Source organism: Phoca vitulina, unplaced genomic scaffold, assembly GCF_004348235.1.
Source record: "Phoca vitulina isolate PV1807 unplaced genomic scaffold, GSC_HSeal_1.0 scaffold12, whole genome shotgun sequence".
Lineage (NCBI taxonomy): Eukaryota > Metazoa > Chordata > Mammalia > Carnivora > Phocidae > Phoca > Phoca vitulina.
This window is the reverse complement of record NW_022589715.1, coordinates 39,642,343-39,666,272: the sequence shown is the minus strand read 5'-3', so window position 1 is coordinate 39,666,272 and position 23,930 is coordinate 39,642,343. Positions and strand designations below refer to the sequence as shown.

The window sequence follows — 23,930 nt, the reverse complement described above, 5'->3', positions numbered from 1 at the left end:
CTGGGTTGAGTCATGGACTAATTAGCTTCCTGACAGCTTGCCTTTTTCTGTACTTGAACTTGTAAATGCTGATATGAACTTTCTCTTTCCTTTAAGGCAAGAAATCTAGGCTGCCGATGTCACTGCATGGCCTGCAGTGTGGGTGTCTTATGTGACCTCGCTTCCTCCATCTAGCAGCTGCATTAAATCAGTACCCATTCCACAAATAGGTATTGATTCTGTATCAGCCAAGGCCCAGCTCACTTTCTGCTTCCTCTGTGAAGCTTCTCCACATTCCACAGAGATCTCTCTTTCCCCCAACTCCTGAATATACAGCCTTGTTTACATTCCCAGTGCGCACGTGTGTGTGTGTGTGTGCGCGCGCGCACACGCGTGTCCAGAGCTCTCAGGACCTGCCCTGCCCTGTCTGTGCATAGCAGGTATCCATTAAATACTAATGATGACATACAGGTTTCATTCTGTTGTCCATCGAAGAGAGAGTAAAGGATGTTGTGGGAAACTGGGAGGAAAGTCTTGCTTCCTGTAAATCCTTTCAGAAGGATAGACTGTGTTTCTAAACGACCAAGTTTGAAAATAGATTCCCTTCTTCACACACAAGCATGAGAAGGTCGACAGGGGTTAATGTGTAGAATTCTACCTGCCTTTCCCGATGAGTCTGTGTCTTACCCCTTGAATAAGGTTATTCTTTCACATTTACTTTCTCCACAAGAACTAATGATCCTAATAATAGAGTTTGGAGTTTATGCAGACTCATACTTCACATACTTAGCATACTTTAAAAAGGGTAATTTTCTTAGAAGTATAATTATTTCAATTTCTAGGGGTTTTTCCTAGTTGAAAGTTCCTAACTTTTTAATCTTGTATTTATATATTATCCTTCTATCTCTTTTCCAGAAAGAATTCTGGGGCATGTCTTTAGATTAAATAGGAAGACCCATGACGGACCAGGGCAGGGAAGCTTGGAATAGCTGGAGCTAAAAGATGACGGGCGGCCTTCTAGGCCAACACCATCCCTGTCCCACACTGTAGTATTATAGGCAAGAATCTAAGGGCAAAGGGGTATTTAGAGCATTTGTCTAAAATCACATAACTGGTAGGGCGGTAACATTTACGGGTTCCTCGTTAGGAGCTCAGCACTTCATATTCTTGCTCCGCGTAAGTGCATAGCGGCGTGGTGAGACAGCCGTTCTTCAGGTGGGAAGCTGCAGAGCTGACCCAGGGAGACACAGGTCTTAGACCCAGGCAGGCTGACGTTGGTGCCAGTAGACCAGGCTCTGTGTATAATATTGATTTTATGCTCTCCATGTGTGGCTTATGAATGCAGACTGTCTTAGTCCATTCGGGCTGCTATAACAAAACACTATAGACAAGGTAGCTTACAAACAATAGAAATTCATTTCCCACAGTTCTGGAGGCTAAGTCTGAGATTAAGCTAGCATGGTCTGGTAAGGCCCTATTCTGGCTTGCGAACTTGTCACTGGGCCCTCACGTGGTGGAAGATACTAAGGATCTCTCTGGGGCCTTTTTTTTTTTTTTTTTTTTTTTTTTTAATAAGGCACTAGTCCTGTTCATGAGGATCCTACCCTTTGCTAGGCCCCACCTCCTAATACCATTACCTTTGGGAGTTAGGATTTGAACATAAGAGTTTGGGAGAGCCACAGACATTCAGACTATAGCACCGACCATGGAAGCCCACATGTGCATGTTTTCTCTGAGAATTTGGGTCTGCTTTTAGGAAAAGGTATATATGCTGTCCTCATCAAAGAGGGACATGCACCTTAGTGTGAAAAACATTTGGTTCTAAAAAACTGAACCGAAGATTTTTTGGGGTCTGGCGAGGTCCAGGGTGTTTACAGTGAGCACTTGTAGTTGGGAAGATGGGCTCTTTTGAGGTTAGAAGTGACCCCTAATGGGGGGGTTCTGGGACGGCGTGCAGGTAAGTACTCTTCACTTCCTTCCTATCTGTGTGCAAAGTGGAAAACCTGGTTGGTGTTGCGGTGAGGTGAACCTTGAAGAAAGCAGTTTTCTTTGGCACAGTAGACAGTCTGCGCAGCTGGGCTGTGATCTGAAGCTTACTCTTCGTGTATGTGTAGAACGGTTCTTGGTGGCCGTTCCTCGCAGCTGAGCCATGTCTTCGTCTCCTGTTTGTCAATCTTAGATCCAAGACATCAGTGTAGAGACTGAAGACAACAAGGAGAAGAAATCTGCCAAGGACGCATTACTGTTGTGGTGCCAAATGAAGACAGCGGGGTGAGTCTGAACCCCCCCGGGGGCCCAGGGCCACTGCAGCCACCTCTCTGCAGCGCTGACGGCCATCTCCTCCACTGCTTCCATCAAGAAGGCTCGTTAACTCGCAAGCAGCTGATGGCTGATATTGCAGCTAGCTCACAGCACGAGAGGAGTTTCTCTATCAGGGAAGCTCCAGAGAGCAGTATATCTTGCATTTTAAAACCCTGAAACCATGTTGAAGAATCACGTCCACGATACTTTATACTTTAAAAAAGCAGTTGGGGGTGTTCTCATCCTCTTAATTTTTGCTGCTTTGGGGAAGCTTTGTGCAGTCAACTTAAGAGTAGTCTTTATACATTTACCTGTGTTGGTTTTCCTTCCTTTTATTCTTCCTTTGAAATTTTAGTGAAATTACTTTTTAGAGAACTACATCTGTTCTGTTACTGAAATTGTTAGGTCTCGTGGTACTTAGAACCGATTTCCTACCAGGGTAACTAGAGAGTTACTTAGAACTACTTTGAGGACAGTTGTAACTGTAATGGACGTGATTAATGGTAAGTATGGAGCTCATAAAGAGGGTATGCCTAATAAGGGGATCAACTTAGTTAGAAGCCTTTAATCAACCAGAGATACAAAGTCTGTAAATGGCATAGAATAGCTGAGTGAATAGGGGTAGGTCTCAAATAGAGGGAAGTTTTTCAGGGAGATACTTGGTGTATAAAACTTTATTCAATTCAGTGATCTCAGAAAGAAAGCTGAGTGTCTCATGAATAGGTAATCGCAGCTGCTTGCTCTCTCCCCAGAATTCAGATCTCAGTGACTGCAGGGTCCTGGTATCTTTGCTGGCAGAGGGGAAAGCCAGTGGAGGCAAAGAGGTCTCAGAGGTTTCTGGGGGTTGTGGTCACTTTTTCCTTTGTAACCATGGTGTTTTAAATTTAAGACTCAGTTCACATCTTTTGTCCGATTGACTTAACAAGAAAGAAAAGCCACGTGCATATGTATTTTATTTTTATTTTATAGAAAGCTGAAGTTGAAGCAGTATTTCTTCTGACTTGATTGTCCTTTTGATATTCATTGCCTCACATTTTTATAGTACTTACAAGCTTTTTCTTGAACACTGCATTTCGCAAAACTGTAAATCTTTATTTGGTAACTCTGTTGCCTTTTCTCTTGTGCTTTGTCTTTGTTAGGTATCCAAACGTCAACATTCACAATTTCACCACGAGCTGGAGGGACGGCATGGCCTTCAACGCACTGATACACAAACACCGGTAAGTCACATCCTCAGAAATCATACTAACAGTTTCGGGGTAGAATGTTGACATTTTTCTGCCCAGATCTGGGTGACTTTTGACCCTCATATCCATTGCCTTAGATGTTGCGCCTCGGTGGGAATTCCTGCATTCCATGTGAGGAAAATGTGAGAGAATATGTAAATTCTCCCAGACAAACAAGTTTGCCCATTATCTTCAGCTCTAAATAAACTTTGAAGTGTTTGTTCAAAAATCAGGTTGCATTGTTTGATGATTAAATAATAATAGAGAGTTTTACCCTGCTAAGGGGTAGTTTCTGCCATTTTTGGAGTAATGATCATGTCGCATTGGTCATATGTGTTCTTAAGCCATGGTTTTTGTCATGTTCCACTCTTGTTCTGCATAGGCCTGACCTGATAGATTTTGACAAACTAAAGAAATCCAATGCACACTACAATCTGCAGAATGCGTTCAACCTGGCAGAGCAGCACCTTGGCCTCACTAAACTGTTGGATCCGGAAGGTAAGGACTCGAGAGATGAAAGGTGGGACTTTTAGCATCTCTAATAGTGAGGGGCTAGTAGAAAATCTGCTATCAGTTTATTTGTGCAGTGTGCTTTGGGAATTATTCCAGGAAGAGGAGCTTAATTTTGGTGTGGGAATTACTTGAGGATTTGTGCAAAGGATTATATTTGAAAAGGCCTTGAAAGACAAGTATGATTTAAACGTGTTGGAAAGGAGAGGGCTTGCTAGGCAGACACACTTGCATGAGCAGAGGTGCAGAACCAGGAGCAAGGAAGGTGTGTTTGGGGACTAACAGTTCATTGGGAGTGGTGTTTAGAGCAATAATAGGAATTACCACTGGAAAGGTGGGTAGGGGCCCTATTTTTAGAGGTTATTCATCAGTCATTGAAAGTTCTTAGCAGTGATGCTCAATGAAGGGAACCTGCTATAGACTCTCAGTGAATGCTTGTTGACTGACATTCGTCCCAAGGTGGCAAGCAGCCTTGGGATGAATGCGTACAGACGGGGTGGGGTAGGGGGCTTGTAGGAGGCTGCGCAGTGTTTGCTTTGAGCAAGAAGAGCTTAAGTGAGGAAGGTGTGTCAGGAAACGGGAACGTGTGGGTGGAAGAAGGGTTAGGACTCACAGTCTCTTCTTAGGGCTGACTGCCTAGAGGCAGAGCATCCACGCCCTGCCTGGAACTGCTCCCTCTACTCGGAGTCCGTGCAGCAGGACCCCAGAGACTGACTGCAGGTGCCATGGAGCTGACCTGTGTGGGGCATTCCCTCAGGTTGTAGCTCCCTTACTTAACAAAATCCTAATTCCAGGCTTTTAGCAGGAGCTGTCACAGGCACTTTTTCTTACTTTGAAAAAGCATTTGAAATATAAGAGGATTTGTTTGTAGTACTGGAGCTTTTTAGATCACAGCTCTTAGCTGTGAGCAAATACTAGAGAGAGAAAACTGTGAGTGAAAGTTTAAAGTTCTTATAAATATAGAACAGGAAGTTTAACTCCCCAAGGGCAGATCGAGGTCATGAGGCTGCCAAGCAGGCTTGCTATTTCCCAATGCATTAGATTCACTGATATGTTCACTATACAGGAAGCTGAGATAAAATTATCTTTGTGCTAACCCATTAAATGATTTCTTAATATAAACAGAAAACTAAAATTCCTTGGGCTGTGATTAATCTTCTTAACCCCTGTTTTAACTATGGGAAGACATTCTTTCTCAGCCATAGCTCTTTGTGCTAAATGACCTTTTTTTTTTTTTTAATAACTTGCTCATTAGTTAATCTTTCTAATCACTTCCCAATATGAAGAACGGGATATATGTTCCCCAGATCACAAGACTAGGAGCTAAAAAAGGCAGTGATGTCACTTATCCTGTGGGTTTGATCTTGATTATTAGTTGTCCTTAGCTATTGTTAGTTGTCCAGTGCCTCAGAGAGCATCAGCTGAGATACAGTTGCAGACAAGTTACAAAACCACAAGGTTTTTGCCTGCTCACATATTCCCAATTATGTCGACATTTTGTGTTTATTAAATTGTGTACAGGACCAGCATTTTTCTTCTTTTTCTTTTTCTTTTTTTTGGGGGGGGTGGGCCTTCCTCCATTTCTCTCTCCTCGGGGCCTACTTGGATGGGGCCAAGCAGATGCAGAGTTGGCTACGAGGACTACTAGGGTGGAAACAGTAGCTGCTGTTCTGGTCCCCACTGCCATAGGCTGCCTCGGTGACATTGGGCAGGGAGCTTCCCAGCCCTGTGCCCTAGTGTTCTCGTCTTTAAGAGAGACGATCCTGCCTCACACAGGGCTGCCAGGAAGATAGAAGGCACACATGTGAATGCATTTTGAAAAATAACCTGATTATCAATTAAGAGTCATCCTCTGTATTCTCTTTTCTGTCTGTCCCAAGTTAAGCGTGTCACCCAATATTGCCATACCTCAAACTCCTGGCATCTTCATACATTTACTGATTCCCTTAGTGAATACTTACTGACTGCCCCCTTTATGCAAGACAACACACCAGGAATTTGAGAGGTGGAACAGCACAGGGCTTCCCCAGACACAAGGTTCGTACCCTTGGGGACGTAGTCTTGTAAAACAAAGAAAATATGGGTAAGCAAATTATAGTACCTGGCAGAGAGTGGACTGTTGACCCATGTAAACAGAGTCTTCAAGGGAACGGAGGAGAGAGACAGTAATTCTGGCTATAGGGATTGGAAACAGCTGTGTTGGAGCAGTAACTTTTCAGGTGGACCCTTGAAGGATAGGAAGAAGGGGATGGGGTGGGCAAGGACCTTTTAGGCAAAGGGAAATTGTGAGTAAAGTGAAGGAATATTGGGAATTGTGGAGTGTGTATGGGGAATGTTGAATAGTCCAGTTTGGCTCAGATTGTGCCTGAGAAGAAATAGTAGGCTCTAGAATTAGAAGTGTCACAACAGTGGTTGGCTCTTAATAGGGAGCCTGATACTCAGTGGTTGGAAGGAAGGGAAGGAAAGTTAAGGCAAATTCTAGAGGATTAAGGGGCTTAGACTTGATTTTTTGTAGATTGTAGGGCACTTCTGAATAATTTTGAGCTAGGAGAAAGTGTGTTTGCAGCCTTGCTTCTGGAAGATCAACCAGGGGCAGTGTGTAAAGTGAATTGAGTAGTAGCGGAACCCAGTGAGGAAGCCCTTGCTTCAGGTCTGCTTATGCAACCATGAGAGTCTGAACCATGAATGACAATAAGGATTCCATAGATAGGATCATCTGGACTCGGATTTGGTGACTAACTGAATACCAGGTAACAACAAGATAAGGATGTCCAAAGAGACTCAGTGACTGGAAGCAGTTCTGGTGGCATCAGCAGAAATGAGGTTACAAGAAGCACAAGCCCAGTTTGGGAGTGGACGTGGGTAGGGAGATGAGCATGCCTGGCGAGTAGCCACATCGCGAAGAATTCTCACTGAGTTCTTCTGTAGTCCTCATTTTTCTCCACTGGTTTTCTTCTTGGTAGCTTGGGATCCTGGAGAGGAAGGATCATGTCTCTTAAGACTTTTATGTCCCATTGCAGTAGTTAGAAGGCATTTATGAACATTCTTATCATAAAAGAGTCGGTGAGATGGTTTCATCCTCTTTAGCCTTATAATTAATGCACTGATGGCAGAACTTTCAAATACAAACATTGAAGACACTGGCCTGTTTCAGTGTTGAACAGTTCTGGGTTGTTCCTGCAGCCCGGGTGGTTGCGCCACGAGCAGAGTACTGAACAAAACCTTCTCCGGGTTACAGATATCAGTGTGGACCACCCTGATGAGAAGTCCATTATCACTTATGTGGTGACCTATTACCACTACTTCTCTAAGATGAAGGCCTTGGCTGTTGAAGGAAAACGAATTGGAAAGGTGAGTTCACACCAATTTTATAAGTTGTGAGACATGATTAGCGTTCACATCTTAATGTACTGCCACTGAGCACCTTGTTCTCCCCATGCGCTGATGAGCTCAACCGGTATCAGTGTGTGGTGGGCACCCCAAGACGCAGGGAAGTAGGCAGAAGCCTCTTCATCCCTAAGAGTGACGGGAGGTAGGAGCAGCAGCTACAATATTTAGGGAGAGATTTGAGGGGCATCTCAGACCCAGAGACACGTCTCCCCTCAACCTTATCAGAAAACAGGGTATTGGAAATCTGATGAGTTGGCTGATGTCGTGGGTGTGAAATCCTACTTATCCAGTTGAAAAGGCCCCACTATTACGCTTTTTTATTTTTCATTTGGCTGATGTTCACCTGCCATATATTTCAGAACACCTCATACCAGATGATACCGTCTTCTTAATGCAAGGAGAATGGAAAAGTCATGGGCACTCATGGGACGGGACCAGGCAAAACAGAGCCCTTTTTGTTTTTCTAGGAATTCTGGAGCTGTGGCAGCAGGAGTCATTCTGAATCTTAAACCCTGTGCCTGGGGGTTGGGAGGTTACAGAACCAATTACACTTGAGTTAAGCTGTCATCATTGCTCACAAGTATTAGCTGCAGTCTGAGTGCCTATTAACACATAGTTCCTCGAGTTTAAAATGCTTATGCCAGAGTGGCCTAGAACTGTTTCACAGCCAGTCATTAAGTGTGCATGTGCTCTGTAGGGTTATAAGCCTGTTTCCCTTACTTGGCAGTATGATCTTACTGTTCGGTTTTTCTAACTCTTGTTTACAGGTGCTTGACAATGCTATTGAAACAGAAAAAATGATTGAAAAATATGAGTCACTTGCCTCTGACCTTCTGGAGTGGATTGAACAAACCATCATTATCCTGAACAATCGCAAATTTGCCAATTCTCTGGTTGGGGTTCAACAACAGCTTCAGGCATTCAACACTTACCGCACTGTGGAGAAACCGCCCAAGTAAGATGTAGATGGGAATGCATTACCGTTCGTGTGGGCAGACAGATGATGGCGGCCTCAGACCCCTGTTTTCTGACTTAGGTGACCTCATCTCGTAATGAGTGCCTCTCACCAGGGGTCTGTCTTACTCCTTTTTATCTGACCCTGAGTGGCTGAGCTGTGTTAAAACCACGCCCTCTGTGAGCCCTTCCCAGTAGTTTGTGCCCCTGGTATCTAGATACTGATACGTGAGAATCCTAAGAGATGGTACAGGTCTCCAGTCCCTTTTCCTAGACTCTTATGCCTGATGTGTTTCAGAATTCCTTACGCTCTGGATTTTAGAGAAGTAGCTGAGTACGTGTATATTGTTTATGATAAGCCTCCCAGTGGGCCTGAAACAGTAACCCATTGTCAGGCCTACTAATAAGCCTGTAGCAAAGTGTGTAACTACAATGCGTTGAATACAGACAGACAATAAGTAGTTTTATATCTGTCTGTTCAGATCAGTTTTTGTTGTCCCCCAAATTGATTTTTGACTTCTTTTTGAAAATTCTAATTGTCAAATAAGGATTATGGACCTTATCCCTTCTTAGAGTTTGAAAGTCATTCCTCCTTTTTCTGTAACCCAGCTCAGTTGTGAATTCCTTGCTGCGGTCTCTGAAAGCCATTGAAAGTTACACTAGGTAGTCATTTGAAGTAATTCTTGCTGAATGTATTCAGCTGTGCTCTCTGAATGAAGTCCATCGTCCAGGATGTATAGTCTAAACCTTGAATGAAGTGATTAATAAAAGAGTGGTATTGTGTTCCCCCAAATATAAATCTCAGTAGCAGCAACGAACCAACCCCACCAAAATTCCACAGTTGGGTGCATTTTGCGGTCTGTAATACCCAAAAACTAATGCACTGTTTTCTCTAACATGAGTACCACATAAATCAGACCAGAGATAAATGGCTTTTAAAATTGTATGGCTGTGTGAAAGGTTTTTTTCTCCAAAAGCAAATGAATTTTTCCCCTTGAAGGAACGTGTGTGTGTGTGTGTATATATATTTTTTTTTTCCCCTATACTTAGGTTTACTGAGAAGGGGAACTTGGAAGTGCTGCTTTTTACTATTCAGAGCAAGATGAGGGCCAACAATCAGAAGGTCTACATGCCCCGGGAGGGCAAGCTCATCTCTGACATTAACAAGGTAAAGCCCATCCATCTGGTCCTATGTGGGCCTTGACCTTCTGTAGGCTTCATGTTCTAAATCTTGATTGCTAAGAGGGCAGTCTGAAAGTGTCTGTCCCGGCCTGCTGAACTGATGAGTGACAGCAGTGGCTCGGGTTTTACAGGGGGTCAAGCAAATACTTGGGTGGTGGGTTGGTCTATCGGAGTTTTGGGAGGGAATGTTAGATTTTATCAAACCAGTCTTGGTTCATTCTCTTTACCCTGTTCCTCTTCATCTGTCCAAGGCAGTTGACTCTAGCATCTTTAAGTTGCAGAAGGGAGAACTTGAAACCATATTTCATGTATCTGGAATCTCTAGAGGTTGGGGCTTAGGACTTTGGCTGTTTCTATCAGAGAGGCTGTCCAACAGTTTCCATTTCGGTCTGTTTTGTCTGTAATTATAGAATTTCACAGTGGGCATTATTTCCAGGTAGAAATTTGAAAAATCTAGAATGTGGTCAGTTTTATACATTTAGATTACTTTAAGTGGAATTTTCTTAATGTAAGCTATATTTCATAAAAATTAATTTACTGTGAACATTAGGTGAGGATTTTGAACAAAATGCCCAGATGTGTGAATTAAAAACAAATAGCTCAAAAAAAGGGGGGTGGGGGTGCCTGGCTGGCTCAGTTGGTGGAGTGTGCAACTCTTGATCTTGGGGTCATGAGTTTGAGCCCCACATTGGGCATAGAGATTACTTAAATGAATAAAATGTTGCAAAGAAACAAGTGTCTCAGGATGGGGTGAATAAGAGATTCGTAATATGATTTCTTTCTGAGAAATCATTTATCTTTTTTATGTGATCAGATCTGTTGAAGGTAATTACTGTTTCCTCTCAAAGTAAGAGATTTATAATTTAGTTATATTGCTCCTTATCTACACTGTTTTGTTTTCCAAATATAACACAGGACTTTTAGATATAGATAGAGCGTTCCCGTGAGGCTAAACTGAGAGAAAACGATTTATTTTCTCAAGGCTTAGGAGTCCATGGGGGTGGAAACGGGATGTCCCTTTTACAGAGTTCTCAGGTCTTACTGAGAAGTACTAGCTGTTGACTGTAGCCAAGGAAAGTTCCTTGAACGTTGCAGGAAACTGTTCCTTTTTTGCCTCTGTAGGCCTGGGAAAGACTGGAAAAAGCGGAACACGAGCGAGAACTGGCTCTGCGGAACGAGCTCATCAGACAGGAGAAACTGGAACAGCTCGCCCGCAGATTCGACCGCAAGGCAGCTATGAGGGAGACCTGGCTGAGCGAAAACCAGCGTCTGGTGTCTCAGGTTCTGCTCTAGACCTCATTCGGGGACTTGCTCTCCAGGGGTCATCTAGAAACATAGACCATCCCCGAGGGCTGCAGGACAGCTGCTTATCGACACCCACTGTTCTAAAGTAACTCGAGTCCTCTTACTCACTTCCCATGAAGAGGATGTTTATCATTTCTGATGTACTTGGTCTTCTGTTTATCTAACTTTCCATAGATTTGGAAGCAGCTCAAGCAGAGTTTGTTTAGAGCCAGTGAGTGAGTGTGAACTCACATTTATATAATTTTTAGAGATTTCTCTTACCTTTCATCTTTGACAGTTGGACTGGTCATGAAATAAGTAAAAGTGACTTTGCCTTCTCCTTGGGTTCGCACAAACTGTCACCTGCTCCAGTCACATAAGCATAAGATGCTAGATACAAGCTTGCACCCCTCTGTAAAATGAGAAGTTGCTGATTTGCTTTGGGGAGGGCATCTTAGCTCTAACAGGGAGTTTCAAGTGTCCTAGGGAAGGCAGAGACCAGCAGCTGGTGGGGCTCAAGTCATTGTGGCTTTAGGACCACCAGAGATTGTGTTCGAGATTCAACTTCTCTCTCTGTTCCAGTTGGACGGCTTTTTTATTTTCTGTGTGGTTTTTCTTTTGCCCCCATTTCTCTATAGGACAACTTTGGTTTTGACCTTCCTGCAGTCGAGGCCGCCACAAAAAAGCACGAGGCCATTGAGACGGACATTGCCGCGTACGAGGAACGCGTGCAGGCTGTGGTCGCCGTGGCCAGGGAGCTCGAGGCGGAGAACTACCATGACATCAAGCGCATCACAGCAAGGAAAGACAATGTCATCCGGCTCTGGGAGTACCTACTGGAGTTGCTGAAGGCCCGGAGGCAGCGTCTCGAGATGAACCTAGGGTTGCAAAAGATATTCCAGGAAATGCTCTACATTATGGACTGGATGGACGAAATGAAGGTAGAACTTGAGTGAAAGGAGGCCAGAGCTTATCCAGCGGGACCTCTCTTTCCTGGCACCACCCCACCCCCACTGACCACACAGCATCCAGTGTGCCCTAACTGCCCGCTCTGTAAAGCCAAAGGGGGCCACATTTGCTGTGGGAAGATTGTTAGTTCAGGAGTTAAATGGGATGTGAGGTGTGAAAAAGTTGCATTGAAAACCAGTTCCATAGCTACAGGTCTGCTACAGTGATTTAGATTTAATTTAGATCTATTCCACCATAGGGAATCAATCAAATTATGGTTTTCTGTGTTTTTAGCTCTTGAGAGTTGAACTAGTTTTCCATGTCATTGATCTGTGTGTGAGTGGCTCTAGTTGGGGGAGGAGCCCAGGAAGGTAATAATGTGGGCAGATGGGAGAGGGCTAGGCAGTGTGGGGCAGAGTGAGGGTCGGGAACCGGGCAACCCCAGTTCACATTGTCAGTGCTGGAGCTGTGTAGTCTCCTTGAGTCTCCTTTCTCCGTTTTTAAGTTGAGATCGCACTGACCACCTCCCTCATTCGGTTATAGCAGGGATGAAGTATGGGAATAGTGTACACGTCATAGGTCAGGGTTGGCTGGAAATGGCTGCCCAAGCCACTTTGTGTTTCCCCTTCCTTAATTGACAGCCCAGAGCATAGACTTCCAAGCTTTCCTCCTGCCCAGGAAGAGACCTGCCATTGTGCCAAGTCCCTGTGCCCGTTTGTGTTCTCTGCTGCGGGCCGTCGAAGGCTCATCTGTGTCAAGCAGTCCCCCAGCTGGAAGGCATTTAGCTCTGTAGCTGGAGCAGAACAGGGCAGTTTGTAGACAGTACAGCGAAGCCCCCTTTGTCTCAGCGTGCTGTGTTCCCAAGCTCGACCTTATGCAAGGATATAAGCCCTCATCTTTTACTTAACCTCTTGAGCCGTTCCTGGCAGAGGGATAGGGTCACCTCGTCCCATCAGTTTGCCCTCTTATTGTCCCAGTTTTACGATGTTCTCAAGTATGGTCTGTGTTGACCTTTCAAAGTAGAAATGTTCATAAAATCTAGCAGGGAGGCGCTTTTCATCTTATAAATCATGTTGTACATTAAAGTTCAGATTTTGGGCCAGAGACTTCCCTCAGAAGTAGGAGTGAAGTAGAAATTCCATCTGGAGAGGAAGTCAGATGAGGCCCCCAAATTGGGCTGATGGAAGGAAGAAAAGAAAGTGTTAGTGGACTCAATCTTAAACCAAAGAAATTGCTCAGGCCCTATTAAGCAGGAAGCCACCTGACCTTGTTTTTACTTGGTTAAAGATGTAGTTTATAAGCTTTCAACTAGATTCTTCTCCCATTGACAATGTGCGTATTACCAAGGCACACCAGTAAGCTTTTAACCGAGGAAAACATCCATGGAACGCGTCAGCAACTTCTGGGAGATTTCTTTTAACTTTGAAATAACTACAACATTTCTCTCTTCTCTTCTGGAATATCGTTGCTGTGGCGGTTTCTTCTTCGAGCCCCAGTTCACACGTCCTACCGCTTCCCTGCTCCCTTTTTTTCTCTTCACTTCTTAGTGTATTTTTGACCTGCTTATTCCAGGGTAGATGATCTTCGGTTTCTTATGTCTCTCCTTATGCAGGCTCTCGGGTTAGTTTGGCTTTGTTCCGATATGCTTGTCGTTCTGCTCCCCTAGAAGATGCAGGGAGGATGGCTGGCTGGAGAGGGTGCGGTGTGGTTGCTGGCTCGCAGCTTGTCCAGAGAGTACGAGACATCGAAGCCGAGGTTGTCTGCACAGATGTGTCCTCTGTTTTCTCTGGTGCACAGGTGCTGTTACTGTCTCAAGACTATGGCAAACACTTGCTTGGTGTGGAAGACCTGTTACAGAAGCACGCCCTGGTCGAAGCGGACATTGGCATCCAGGCAGAGCGGGTGAGAGGTGTCAATGCTTCTGCGCAGAAGTTTGCCACAGACGGGGAAGGTAAGGATGGACTGTTGGCAGACCTTCACTTCTCTGCCACCAGAGATCCATCTCTATAGAAGTAGATAAGTTGTCTGTGCCAGTGGGGTTTTTGAAGTTACCGTGCCGTTGTAGGTTCCCAGTGAGTTTGTCATGGGTACACGAGATGCAGTAGGGTGGCCTTCTGGATACTTTAACTCTGTCAGGCTTTTCTGAAATGGACATATATTTCCATTAAATACTCAAGTACTGCTTGGTTTTGAGTGGTGATATTTGGCAGTCAGGCTTTGCCTAGACCACACTCGATGCATACCAGCACCCTGGTGTGGCTGCTCAAACATCTCCTGGCTTTCACATACGGTCGTACATACCCTTGTTTAAAGGGTCTTTGGAAGGATTTGGTTGTGTTCCTTATATTTGAGAAACAATTAATTGCAGCTGACCTTTTTCTTACGATTTATGTGCTTCTTTGGTTCATAAATGATCACTTTGCACTTGGGGCAAAAAATAACACTTAACATTGCCCTGCACCTACCCACCCACCTCCAGTCAAGGCCCTGGGAGGTTCTCCATTGCCTTATAACATGGCCCTGCACCGAGAATGGAACTGGTAATCTAGTGGTGAGAAAATGGGTGTAACTCACTACTTGCAAACTGCCGGACTCCCACATCACTTCCTTGCATTAAACAGGTTATAAGCCCTGCGACCCTCAGGTGATCCGAGACCGCGTGGCCCACATGGAGTTCTGTTACCAAGAACTCTGCCAGCTGGCAGCTGAACGCAGGGCTCGTCTGGAAGAGTCCCGCCGCCTCTGGAAGTTCTTTTGGGAGATGGCAGAAGAGGAGGGCTGGATACGGGAGAAGGAGAAGATCCTGTCCTCCGACGATTATGGGAAGGACCTGACCAGCGTCATGCGCCTGCTCAGCAAGCACCGGGCATTCGAGGATGAGATGAGCGGCCGCAGCGGCCACTTTGAACAGGCCATCAAGGAAGGTGAAGACATGATCGCGGAGGAGCACTTCGGGTCAGAGAAGATCCGAGAGAGGATCCTTTACATCCGGGAGCAGTGGGCCAACCTGGAGCAGCTCTCGGCCATTCGGAAGAAGCGCCTGGAGGAGGCCTCGCTGCTGCACCAGTTCCAGGCGGATGCCGACGACATCGACGCTTGGATGCTGGACATCCTCAAGATCGTCTCCAGCAATGACGTGGGCCACGATGAGTACTCCACACAGTCTCTGGTCAAGAAACACAAGGACGTGGCGGAGGAGATCGCCAACTACAGGCCCACCATCGACACGCTGCACGAGCAGGCTGGTGCCCTCCCCCAGGAGCATGCTGAGTCTCCGGACGTGAGGGGCAGGCTGTCGGGCATTGAGGAACGGTACAAGGAGGTGGCAGAGCTGACGCGGCTGAGGAAGCAGGCGCTGCAGGACACCCTGGCCTTGTACAAGATGTTCAGTGAGGCTGACGCCTGTGAGCTCTGGATCGACGAGAAGGAGCTGTGGCTCAACAACATGCAGATCCCAGAGAAGCTGGAGGACCTGGAAGTCATCCAGCACAGGTGAGTGGGAGTGCTGCCGGGGGTGCCGGGGCCACCAGCCGCCCCTTGTTTCCGCTCATGACCAAGGAGGTGAGTACCCTGTTGAATTGCCTTTCCAGATTCGAGAGCCTTGAACCGGAAATGAATAACCAGGCTTCCCGGGTCGCCGTGGTGAACCAGATTGCACGGCAGCTCATGCACAGCGGCCACCCGAGTGAGAAGGAAATCAAAGCCCAGCAGGACAAACTCAACACGAGGTGAGTGTGCAGCCGGCGGTGTGCTGGCTCCCTGTGTGTCGGACCAGGGAGGGCGAGGTCACTGGCGGGGCCTTGTTGTCGGGAATTGCCCACACAGGGTCACTGATAATGTGGCCCTGATGTCACAGCATTGGCATCTGCGTTTCAGCATACCCTGGTTTTGCAAGAAGTGTCTTCTGGGGTGATGTCATTCGAGGTAGCCTGGCCCCTGCCTGGCCCCACATCAGAAGTTAAGGTGTTAGTGTGAGGCCTGTCCCCAGTGTGGAGGACCATGGCATCAAGGTGGCTGGTGATTTCTGGAGATGATTTTGAGATGATTTCTGGAACAGAATTTTAACGTGTTTTAGATATAATTGGCGAGTGGAAGTCTTGATTATCAAGTTAGACCTTTGTCCTGATGTTATCTTTCTGTTGGATAAACACATTTGAGTAGGTTATGGTGGCCTCGGTTCTGAAGGTGACTGTCAGGCGTTTTGGGTTTGGAAAATGTTCATTAGGTGCAGTTCAGAGATAAGTAAAATGCGCGTGGCAGAAATGCAGTTACGGAAAAGTAACTGACTCTGGGGGACAGATGTTCTGTCCACACTGGAGCTCCTTGAACAAGTGCCTCTTCATGTCCGGCTTTTTCCAGATTATATCGCGTCTCTGAGCTGTTGAGATGATAATTTGGTGTACATATACTGAGTGAGATGATTGTTCAAAAAGCATTTATTCTCATAGCAGAGATGGAGAGAAAACATGACCACTTAGACCTTGACTGTTACTGTCACTGTGTAGCCGTGAGCTGGCAGCCAGTCTCTGACACGGCTCTCTCCATGCCCTTGTGCTCACAGGTGGAGTCAGTTCCGGGAGCTGGTGGACAGGAAGAAGGACGCTCTTCTCTCTGCCCTGAGCATACAGAACTACCACCTTGAGTGCAATGAAACCAAATCCTGGATTCGAGAGAAGACCAAGGTCATCGAGTCCACCCAGGACCTGGGCAACGACCTGGCCGGGGTCATGGCCCTGCAGCGCAAGCTGACCGGCATGGAGCGGGACCTGGTGGCCATTGAGGCAAAGCTAAGTGACCTGCAGAAAGAGGCCGAGAAGCTCGAGTCCGAGCACCCCGACCAGGCTCAGGCCATCCTGTCTCGGCTGGCCGAGATCAGCGACGTGTGGGAGGAGATGAAGACCACCCTGAAAAACCGCGAGGCCTCCCTGGGAGAGGCCAGCAAGCTGCAGCAGTTCCTGCGGGACCTGGACGACTTCCAGTCCTGGCTCTCCCGGACTCAGACGGCCATCGCCTCTGAGGACATGCCCAACACCCTAACCGAGGCGGAGAAGCTCCTCACGCAGCATGAGAACATCAAAAACGAGATCGACAACTACGAGGAGGACTACCAGAAGATGAGGGACATGGGCGAGATGGTCACCCAGGGACAGACCGACGCCCAGTACATGTTTCTGCGGCAGCGGCTGCAGGCCCTGGACACTGGGTGGAATGAGCTCCACAAAATGTGGGAGAACAGGCAGAATCTCCTCTCCCAGTCACATGCCTACCAGCAGTTTCTTAGGGACACGAAGCAGGCCGAGGCCTTCCTTAACAACCAGGTACTGCTCCTCACTTGCCTTTGCTTCCTTCCTGGTACAGCAGGTCCTGCTTGCTCTAGCCAGGCTGCTGGTTCAGAGCAGTCCTGTGTGGAAACAGAAGGATAATTGAGAGGCTTTTTACCCTCCAACTTCCAAGGCATTGAAGCCTATCCCAAAGTAGGGATGGGAGCTGAAGCTTCCTGCGGGAGTGTCTTGCCCTGCAGAGTACCATTCTGTTTCAGCCACTCTCGAGGATCTCTTAACGTTCATAGCATGTCCTCATAGTATCGCATTAGATTGGCAATATTCTGTAAGGCAGTAATCCAATTTGATGATTCAAAAAGTACAGTGAGGGGGGTTTTTTGTTTGATTGTTTTTTTTATTTTTTCTCTTTTTTTTTTTTTTTGGTGGAGGAACTAAGTGGTTCTGTCTTCCTTGCTCTAGAAGATTCAGGGACTTCACCCAATGACATAAGGCAGAAACTAGAGAAAGGAAACGGCTGAAGATGGTGGCCAACATCAGGGTTGTTAATCTCTTTCGAAGAGAGAGTTTGAAGAGTATGTTGCCACTGGGCAGTGGGCACATGAGAGGACCCTGGTGGCTGATGCGTAAAGCACTGCTTGGTTTCCTCACTTTGGGAGAAAACTTAGCCATTTAGCCAAGGAAATTTCGTTCCTTATGGGATCCCGCTAGGTTTTTTTCCCTCCCAACCTTTTGTTTTCTCGGATTCAGTAGATTATTTAAGTACAATGGAGCAGGTGTTATGAAGTATGTGTTGCATGGAAACTTAGGACATAGGAAAGAGTGCTTTCATTATTCTGGAAACGAGTTGTATTTCATGATGTTTCATCCTGCTGTGGTTTTGGTTGTCTCTCTTTGAAAAAGGAGTACGTTTTGGCCCACACTGAAATGCCCACCACCTTGGAAGGAGCTGAAGCAGCTATTAAAAAACAAGAGGACTTCATGACCACCATGGATGCCAATGAGGAGAAGATCAACGCTGTTGTGGAGACGGGCCGGAGGCTGGTGAGCGATGGGAACATCAATTCAGATCGCATCCAGGAGAAGGTGGACTCCATCGATGACAGGTATGGCGCTCAGGCTCCTGAGGGAGTCTGGTACCCTGGGACTCCCAAGCCTCTGAGGCATTAGCCACAAGTCCTTGGGACTGTGGGTATAAATTACCCAGTGAGCAGGGTCTGGATAGCTGGCAAAATTTAATCTATCTACCACAGAAAATAGGTGAGCAGCACCTGGCTGCCTGGAAAGGTGGTTCTCATGGTCAGGCATGTACAGGTGTCCACAGAAGAACAGAAACCCTGAGAAGCCAAACTACTATTTAATCAAAGATTTATAAGAGCCGTGATGCCAATTAGCAATAGGGTATAAGCCGTGCCCTTTGAGAGTTGAAGTGTGTAGCCTTGTCTCGTGACAGGGCCTCAAGAGCCTCACTTCCCCAGCTAAGCCCACGTTCACCTTCATCCACGCCAGACTCCTCTGAAGACTCTCAGGAGGGAGTAAGGAGAGACGGCGAGGTTTGCTTATCCTGAGGACCTGGCAGAGCCACAAAGGAACATTATCAGGCCCTTCCCAGAAAATTGGCTGGGATAATGCTGTAATAGGATTTTTTCCTGTTGAGAGAAAGGCCCCTTTCCTCTTCCGCCAAGGCATTGCTAAGATTTGATGTTTTTATTTTTGTTTACTCATTTATTTGCAGTTATGATTTTCCTCCCTGCCTGAAGGCCAGTGTACTCTGTTTGTAAGCGTCATTCTCACCCTGCCTTGCCTGTTACTAAAGTGCGAGGTCAGGACAGACCAAGGTTTGGATGCACCAGGATAGGCTGGTTCTGGTCTCGCCAGTTGCATCCTGGTTTAGCCTGTCTAGGTCAGTCTCCAGCCTCTGTTCCACCCGATCTTCTATGGTCCCAGTTTGGGCTGGATTTAAGGGCTCGTTTTTAAACTGATGTCATTGACAAACAGGCTTCTTTTCTGGCTTTCAAGTGCAGTGAAAAGGAAGAACTTTTTGCTGAGAATGTTTCCTTACTTAACCATATCTGGGACCCTCGGCCTTATGAAGTTTTTATGATACGGAGTGGAAGGGGGAATTACTCCCTCCCCATGAAGACTGAGCTTTTGGCTTTAGCACTTCCAAGTCTGTCTTTTTCAACCGTACCTTTGAAGGGTGCTAGCATGAAATAGGGTGTAACATATATTCTCATTTTGTATCTATTGCTCTTCAAACAACTACAAAAAAGAAAAATAAGTCCACCAAGCCCTTGAGTGAGTGTAAAAAACAAAGATTAGGCAAGGTATTGTTAACTTAGAGAAAAAGAATTTCCTTTTTTCCTAATGTTAAATCTCGAGTTATTTTGTCAGTACAGCACGTCATGCTCGTCTCTGTTAGACGCATATGTCTGGTTTCCTGAGGGCGGACTTGGCCGTTAGGGACGCGTGCTTCCAGGCAGGCGTGCAGCTGCCTTGCGCTTTCCTGTGTGTGTTTATACGTCCCCTGGTGCTGCAGCTGTGAGGGGTTTTTGGAAGCAGGTGATATTGTCAAGACTGGAGACTCGTGGGTAGGAGAGAACGTTTCAGCAGCCCTCAGTTGTGGTTTAACCTTCCTTTTGCCCTTGACTTGGAGCCTGGGCTCCTGGGCTTCCAGAGCCTCCTTAGGATTTCTGTCTTGAAGAAGAAATGGAACATACTATCCATAAACAAAAGAAAGATGGAAGGGGGAGGGGGCTTTCCATTGATCAGCCCTCAGGATGACTACGTTTTCCTCAGCTCTTGTTCACTGAATTCTGGTTTCACTTTCATATCTCCAGAGGGGATCAGAAACTGATCCCAGAAGATACTTGTCTGTTACAAAATACACAGCTGTGGGGGCACAAGCTAAGTAAATATCTGAATCTTCAGATCTAATCCCCTGTCCAGAAACATTCTGATGCTCTGGTAAAGCTATTTTCATAAAACGCAAAATCATTATAATGCGCTTACGTTCTGGAAATCTTGTCAATTACCACTGAGTTTGTTGAAATGAAAAAATACCAGAACAAAGACACTGGCTCTTAACAGATGTGGGTGGGGTGTGAGTGACCTTTAAAGTGCTCATGCCTGGGTGGAAAGGAGCCTGCTGTCCAAGCCGGCCCCAGGGAGTGCGAATGGGTGAGCTTCCTGGCTCGAAGGAAGTTCCAGCCACAGTGCAGTCCTGGGAGAGCAAGGAAACCGGATCCAGCTTCGTAAAGCCAGACCCTGTCTTACACGGGAAAAAGTTTTTGTAGTATCCATCTGTTTTACTCAGGCACCTGTGGTTCTTTACTTTTTACAAGAACCAGAGGTAGACCTAGCATCTGCCTCAGAGGATGAAGGAGATTCTGAGTCGAACTGTAGGGGTAGAAGGTGAGAAATGGAAATAAAGCAACAGATTTAATCTTGCCCCAGACAAAGAGCACCCTTAGGACTGTAGGAAACTATGGCCAAATTTTAGAAGCTCCTTTCCTATCATTAAGTCCAGGATCCAGCTTGAAAGGCCTTCCCCGAACGCCATTGGTTGCTGCTGGTCAACAGTGAAGCCCCATTCACTTCTCTCGAGGGTTTTCCGAGTCCGCACAAGTGTCGTGCTGCCCCTGTAGCTGTTTTTCGCTCCTCAGAGCATGCCCCTCAGATGCCATCATCGTGCCCTCTTGGAGATGTGTGTCATTTGGACACGGGGCCCCAGGTCACCATTTGGCCTTTCCCTTCTGCCTGGTCCCACTAGAAGAGAGAGACTGCCCGGCCAGAAATCTGTTGGGCACGTGTGAGACTTAAGTATGTAAGCTACCTTCAGGATCTGTTTGGTTGTGTTTCTGCGTGGTGAGACTTCTCAGGCAGTGTTTGAATTATTTTTATCTCCACCATTGCCATGAGCTTCAATTGAGGGTGCGTATCCTGTTGTAGCTGCCAGTTTCTGATTCCTCCTTGCCTTCTGAGCACTTGGGTGTGGCACCGTGGAAGGGACCTGGGTCTCTTACTCAAGACCTTTGACTACAGGCAGGACCTCCTGCATTTTGTGCCTGAATCCAAATTACCTTCCTCCTGAAGATTGGCTTTATATTCTTACAACCCCCTGCAAATAGTGACTGGAATTTGAGGTTTGGGAACTTAAGCTTTTTTTGGACATTCCTTCCCCACCCACATTTTTAGACAGTAATTCCTTTAGCCCAAATTCACTAACAGTCTTAAATTTTTTTTCAAATTTTTGGTATCTGAGAAAGGGTATCAATGCAGTAGAGAGGCTTTGGCCGTTATTTTTTGTTGTTATAAAAGAAATATAATGTGAAAAATGTGGGGAGAGAAGGTACAGCCTTTAATCTTATCCCTGGCACTTTCCGATCTGTGCCATGGGGTTTTATACCATTGAACATGCATACACTCTTTCCATTTAGCATTATTTAAGAAGTATTTCTCTATTTTTGCATTTTACCTAAGTGATATAAGAATACTAAGGTCCCTCTTCCTGAAGCTATGAAACCCCTTTCAACTAGAACAAATGAGAAAGTCGTTGTGCGTATCTGGCATATACCTGGCGGTGTTATTTCCACTCGTGTTACTCCAGTTGCTCTGTAAGCACCGGCACCCTGTGGGACCAGAGAGCACTTCCCTTCGCTTCCCAGGCAGGTGACGGCTGCTGTGTTCCCACGGTCAGTTTTGCTAGCATTCACTGCGGGCCCGTGGCACCCACAGCGTGGCTCTAAGCTTGCTCGTGCTCCCGAGGAAGGTTCTTAAAGGTCAGTCAGCAGCTAGAGCTCCCTGAGCTGCTCGTGGCATCGGAGAGAATCGGAGGTTGTGTTCTTCCTCATCCCTCTGTGGGGGCCCAACGAGAGAGACCTTGCCCGGGCACATGCAGCGAGGAATTGCTTTGAGACTCAGACTGAAAACCCAGCCTCCTCATTTGCCCCAGTTAATACCCTTCACTTAGGCTGGCCGGCTGGTGTGGGTCCCTCAGGCATGCCGGGGCAGCTGTATCACGGCAGTGCTGCTCGGCTCTCGGTGTGGCGCAGCTCCTCTCTGGTGCCGCGGAGCTGTGTCGAGGCTGTCCTTCTCACGGCACTCCGGCATTCCCGTAGCTGGTCCTCTCCGTCTCTGGTGGAGAGCCTAAGCCACTGGGCGCGTGAAGGAAGTTCACTGCGGAGTTCTGGCACCGTGATGCTGTGTGTGAAGAAGCCCTGTGTACAGCATTCAGGCTGGGGAGCCAGCACCCCATTTCCCTTATCACTCCCAGGCTTAGCAGCTCCTACTGGTTCTTAGGAATTTTTGCTTAAGGTTTTGTGCTTCAGCTTCATTCAACCTTGATTACTCTTATCCATTCATAAAGAGTGGGGTCTAGTAGGTAGATAATCTCACCCGTCTCAAAATTTTCATTCTTGGTTCATTGTTGTTTGAGGGGAGTTTTTCTCAAGGTGGGAAAATACCTGTTTAGGAGACATTAATTTAAAGCTAGTTTTATATGGTTATCTATATTTTCTTAGCCACAAATTGTCACCCCAGTTTCTTAAAGAGGAGTTTCAAATTCTCTTGCAGTGCCTTAGATGGGGACTTGTACACAGTGCATGCTCAGATTTTTTCCCCTCGCACCAACTTAGGAAGCACTGGATTTATATGGCTCATTTGAGGCCATCCTCTGCCTGTTTTGTGGCTTGGACAGGTGTTTTGGTCTCGCGTACTCATTTGGAGGATGCTAAATTCTCTTGCTTATCTTGCCTTTTTGACATAATGAGAACTGTACAAGCAAACTGCTTTTATTATATGTAGAAACCCAGGAAAGACATTGAGTTATAAATTCAGTCTTTCAAGATTCTGTGTTTCCTTTTTTAAAAGCTATTTTTTATTATTGTTTTAACAGACATAGGAAGAATCGTGAGGCAGCCAGCGAACTTCTGATGAGATTGAAGGACAACAGGGATCTTCAGAAATTCCTGCAAGATTGTCAGGAGGTATGTCTCCCTTCAGCCCCTCCCTTCCTTTCTTCTAAAGAGAGAGAGAGCATTTGGCAGAAGAGCCCTTGGGATTATAAAATTAATTGAGGCCCAGAAGTTCATTTCTAGCTGAGCCAGTATGGCACCTCATCCGTTCTCTAGCCTGCAAGCTAGCACTTAGAGTAACTAGGTTCTTCTAATCAGAATAGTGCAGAATTCTGTCCATTACAGTGGACCCTAGCCGTATGTGGCTATTTCATTTTAAATTAATTAAAAATTAAATAGAATTCAGAGTGTAACTCTTCCATCATACTAGGTGGATTTTAAGTGCTCAGTAGCCAACTGTGATTAGCAGCTGCCATATCGGACAATGCAGATCTAGAACGTTTTCATCGTCGAAGACCGCGTGATACCCCAGAACGTTTAATCTAAATGCATTTAATATCATGTTGTAAGTAAGAAGGGAAGAACTAAGAGGAATAGGAACTGGCTACCCAGGTAAGAAGCAAAGATTTGAAAAATACGGACTGAGTTTCTTACTCACTGAAGACCTTGAAATACCATCTTTCAGGTTCCTTGAACACATGTCTAACATGCCAAGAGCAGCAATTCTGATTTCAGACTCCCGAGTCTTAACATGTGGTATTAATCTGATGAGTCTCATACTATTTCATGCCCCCCTGATACGTGCATAAACAAACTTGGAAAACTAAAGTTAGCCAGAAAAACGCAGTCTTTCTGCAAGCTAACTGGAGAATAACATCTGGCTGCCTTCACATGTTCATGAGTTCATGAGCACATCTCATTTTCCTGTCTGCTAGAGAATAACATTGAGACTCCGTCCTCTCTGGTTTATTGGGTTAAATCCCCTCAGAGGCAGAAATGGGATGAAGAATATCCAAAGGAAG

The 23,930-nt window shown here is 46.1% G+C and overlaps 1 protein-coding gene across 2 annotated transcripts in view; it reads left to right on the top strand.

Moving 5' to 3' along the window:
• SPTBN1 (spectrin beta, non-erythrocytic 1) overlaps window positions 1–23,930 on the top strand; it is a 192,772-nt gene that overhangs the window by 133,184 nt on the left and 35,658 nt on the right. For both annotated transcript variants that reach the window (XM_032410973.1, XM_032410974.1), the window contains exons 5-18: window positions 2,159–2,250; window positions 3,420–3,500; window positions 3,889–4,004; window positions 7,255–7,367; window positions 8,174–8,361; window positions 9,411–9,528; window positions 10,665–10,823; window positions 11,465–11,767; window positions 13,572–13,725; window positions 14,396–15,266; window positions 15,365–15,502; window positions 16,336–17,092; window positions 17,957–18,159; window positions 22,950–23,040. In XM_032410973.1, coding sequence (XP_032266864.1) covers window positions 2,159–2,250; window positions 3,420–3,500; window positions 3,889–4,004; window positions 7,255–7,367; window positions 8,174–8,361; window positions 9,411–9,528; window positions 10,665–10,823; window positions 11,465–11,767; window positions 13,572–13,725; window positions 14,396–15,266; window positions 15,365–15,502; window positions 16,336–17,092; window positions 17,957–18,159; window positions 22,950–23,040 — 3,384 coding nt within the window. The remainder of the gene's footprint in view (window positions 1–2,158; window positions 2,251–3,419; window positions 3,501–3,888; window positions 4,005–7,254; window positions 7,368–8,173; window positions 8,362–9,410; window positions 9,529–10,664; window positions 10,824–11,464; window positions 11,768–13,571; window positions 13,726–14,395; window positions 15,267–15,364; window positions 15,503–16,335; window positions 17,093–17,956; window positions 18,160–22,949; window positions 23,041–23,930) is intronic.